The sequence below is a fragment of the Neophocaena asiaeorientalis genome, unplaced genomic scaffold, assembly GCF_003031525.2.
Source record: "Neophocaena asiaeorientalis asiaeorientalis breed wild unplaced genomic scaffold, Neophocaena_asiaeorientalis_V1.1 scaffold504, whole genome shotgun sequence".
NCBI classification, from domain to species: Eukaryota; Metazoa; Chordata; class Mammalia; order Artiodactyla; family Phocoenidae; genus Neophocaena; species Neophocaena asiaeorientalis.
The window spans coordinates 6497033-6500562 of NW_020174438.1; the positions used below are offsets into that span (position 1 = coordinate 6497033).

General features: G+C 47.3%; 1 protein-coding gene across 1 annotated transcript; it reads left to right on the forward strand.

Annotated features, from left to right (window-relative positions):
• The first annotated feature begins 222 nt into the window (after positions 1-222).
• OR5P2 (olfactory receptor family 5 subfamily P member 2) lies at positions 223-1155 on the forward strand. Its single transcript, XM_024757093.1, is given in 3 exon segments — positions 223-759; positions 761-1051; positions 1054-1155. Coding segments are annotated over 3 exon segments (930 nt in total).
• Positions 1156-3530: the final 2375 nt, after the last annotated feature.

Sequence of the window (3530 nt, forward strand, 5' to 3'; positions counted from 1 at the left end):
ATATAAATAAATAAAATTTTCTACTCTAAAATATATATAAAAATAAAAGAATTTAAGTTTTTTACTCTAAAGTAAAAAAAAATTAGTCCAAACCTAACTTGAATAATTTACTTGTTTATAATAAACTCTATGTGTATTAATAAAAAGAAAACCATCAAATTCAAAACTTCTCTAATGTAATGTCTCATCACAGGTTCATTTTGGTAGCAGCTACCCGATCTCATGGATTCCCAGGGGCATTGGAACAATACTGCAATGACAGGGTTCATTTTACTGGGCTTAACAAATGATCCGATTCTTCGAGTCATCCTCTTCACGATCATCCTTTGTATCTACCTGGTGACCATATGTGGCAATCTCAGCACAGTCATTCTTATCAGAATCTCTTTTCAGCTCCATCATCCTATGTATTTTTTTCTGAGCCACCTGGCCTTTGCTGACATAGGCTATTCATCTTCTGTTACACCCAATATGCTTGCCAGTTTCCTGGTGGAGAGAAATACCATCTCCTATCTTGGATGTGCCATTCAACTTGGTTCAGTTGTTTTCTTTGGGTCAACTGAGTGCTTCCTTCTGGCTGCCATGGTATATGATCGCTTTGTGGCAATCTGCAGCCCACTGCTTTATTCCACCAAAATGTCCACACGAGTTTATGTTCAGTTACTCACAGTGGCTTATGTAGGTGGTTTTCTCAATGCTTGCTCTTTTACTATTTGCTTCTATTATTTACTTTTCTGTGGACCAAATCGAGTCAATCATTTTTTTCTGTGATTTTGCTCCTTTGGTTGAACTCTCCTGTTCTAGTATCAGTATCCCCGCAGTTGTCCCCTCATTTACAGCTGGCTCCATCATTGTGGTCACGGTGATTGTCATAGCCATCTCCTACATCTACATCCTCATCACCATTCTGAAGATGCGCTCCACCGAGGGGCACCACAAGGCCTTCTCCACCTGCACGTCTCACCTCACAGCAGTCACTCTGTTCTATGGGACCATCACATTCATTTATGTGATGCCCAAGTCCAGCTTCTCAACTGATCAGAACAAGGTGGTGTCTGTGTTCTCTACACGGTGGTGATCCCCATGTTGAACCCCCTCATCTACAGCTTGAGAAACAGTGAGATTAATGAGGCTCTGAAGAGAGAGCTTTGTTAAAAACTTAACTTCTTGATCTGTGCATCCATTCTCCTCCTAAGTTCTTTGATCATCTTCACGATCATTACTCTGAACTCTTTCTCAGGTAGATTGCCTATCTCCATACCTCTTAGTTCTTCTGGGGTTTTACCTTGTTCCTTTGTCTGGAACATGTTCCTCTGCAGCCTCGTTTTTTCTAAGTTGCTATTTTTATTTTTATATCTGTGGTACGTTAGTTATATTTCTCAACCTTGGAGAAGTGGCCCTCTGTAGAAGGCATCCTATGCGTCCCAGCAGTGCACTCCCCTCTCGTCACCCAAGCTATATGTTCTAGGGGTTCCCCCTAAGAGGGCTGCATGGGTCCTTCTGTTGTGGTGGGCATGTGGCTGGTCTGGTGGGCTTGGATGGCTCCTAGTCTGGTTGGCTGCCAGGCCCTCCCTCATGCGGATGCTGCTGGCTGCTGCTTAGTGGGTCCTGGTCACGAGGTGGCTGGTTGCAGAACTCTAGGGGGTCCCGGGACTCATGCTGGCTAGTGGTGGGTGGAGTCAGGGCCCCAAAGATTCTGAGGCTGCTGCCCACCCACTGGCAGTTGAAGATAAGTCCTGGGGTTAGTGCCAGATACTGGCAGGAAGAGCTGATTCCTGGAGCTGGCTGCAGGGCTTAGAGATCCTGGAGCTCGTTTCATATCATCGGTGTGGGGGCTGGTTCCTGACACAGTTGGGTATGGGGTCCGGGAGGTCCTGAAGGTTGCATTGGCCTGCTAGTGGGCGGGGCCAGGGCCCAGCTGGTCCCAGGGTAGGGTCTGGCCTCCGTTCTGGTGTCTACTTCTGGTGTTTCCCCCCTGGTGGGTGAGGTTGTTCTAGAGGCAGGCTTCCTGGTGGGACTTGCTGGTGTCTGCCCCCTGGTGGGTAGAGCTGGGGTTTGGCCCTCTGGTGGGCAGGGCCTTGTCTAGGGCTGCGTCCAAAGGCAGCTGTGGGCTCTTTAGTCTTTAGGCAGCCTGTCTGCGGAAGGCTGGGGCTGTGTCCTCGCCCAGTTAGTTGCTTGGCCTCAGGCGTCCCAGCGCCGGCACCTGCAGGCTGTTGGGCTGATGAGCTGGAGGAAGACTTTAAAAATGGCGCCCGCCAGCAGCGGCGTCCACGCAGCAGAAGTAGCTCCTAAGAAAAGCTGCTGCCGGTGACTTTGTCCCCAGGGCGAGCCGCAGCCATGCCCCCTGCCTCTCCGGGAGACTCTCCAAGACCGGCAGGTAGGTCTGGCCCAGGCTCCTGTCAAATCCCTGCTTTTGTCCAGGTGTGCGTGGGATTTTGTGTGCGCCCTCTAAGAGTGGAGTCTCTCTTTCCCCCAGTCCTGAGGGGCTCCTGCAGTTAAGCCCCACTGGCCTTCAATGCCAAATGCTCGGGGGGTCGTCTTCCTGGTCCTGGACCCCTGCCTGGGCTGGGGGCCTGACGTGGGGCTCAGAACTCTCGCTCCTGTGGGAGGACCTCTGCACTATAATTATTCTCCAGTCTGAGGGTCGCCCACCCGGGGGTAATAGGGTTTGGTTATATCGCGAGTCCGCCCTTTTCACCTGTTCTGTTGTGGTTCCTTCTTTGTATATTTAGTTGTAGAAGATCTTTCCTGGTAGGTTCCAGCCGTTTTCATCGATGGTTGTTGTGTATATAGTTGTGATCTTGGTGTGCTCCCTAGAGGAGGTGAGCTCAGTGTCCTTGTACTCCGACGTCTTGGCCACTCTCCCTAATCTTGCAATGACCTTTAAAATCGCCTCTTCCCATAAGATGAAGACTGCTTTGTTTTTCCTTTGTGCTTAGTCTAGCTTCACCTGCTCACCTCAGCTTGGGGGTAAAGAGAGAGCTTGCTAGAAAAATATTTTCTTAATTCATTTGTCATTTTTTTAGTATTCGATCTAATGATAGACCATAAAATAACAATAAAAGGACAAAGAGTGTCTGTGGTCAAAATATATTGGTCTGTATGTTATTAGACAATGGGAAGGCTGTTAGTAAAGGTCAGGGTTAGATTTTCTGATATGAGAAAGTAAATTAGAAGCCCATAGTGAGCTACCATTAATAAAATGAAATTTAATTGGTAACACAAATTGGTTAACATGAAAAAATAATCTGCAGAAAATTCTATAAAATTCTGTTCACATCTTTTCCAGAGTTGTACTCTGCTATAAGTTAAGGTTTTTGGACCTCCAAACTTTTGAGACTGTGTCCATTTCAACAGCAGCTTGTCCTGGAATGAGTGTGATAATTATAGTTATGACTGAGTACGTTCTGAGGGGAGATGACCAAGTGGAACCAGACAGTAAAATTACTGGACACCTTCTTTTTGCATGGTTATCTGTAGATGATGGGCTTTTTGGACGCATACATGCTGGCCTGTGTTCCTAGTCTGGC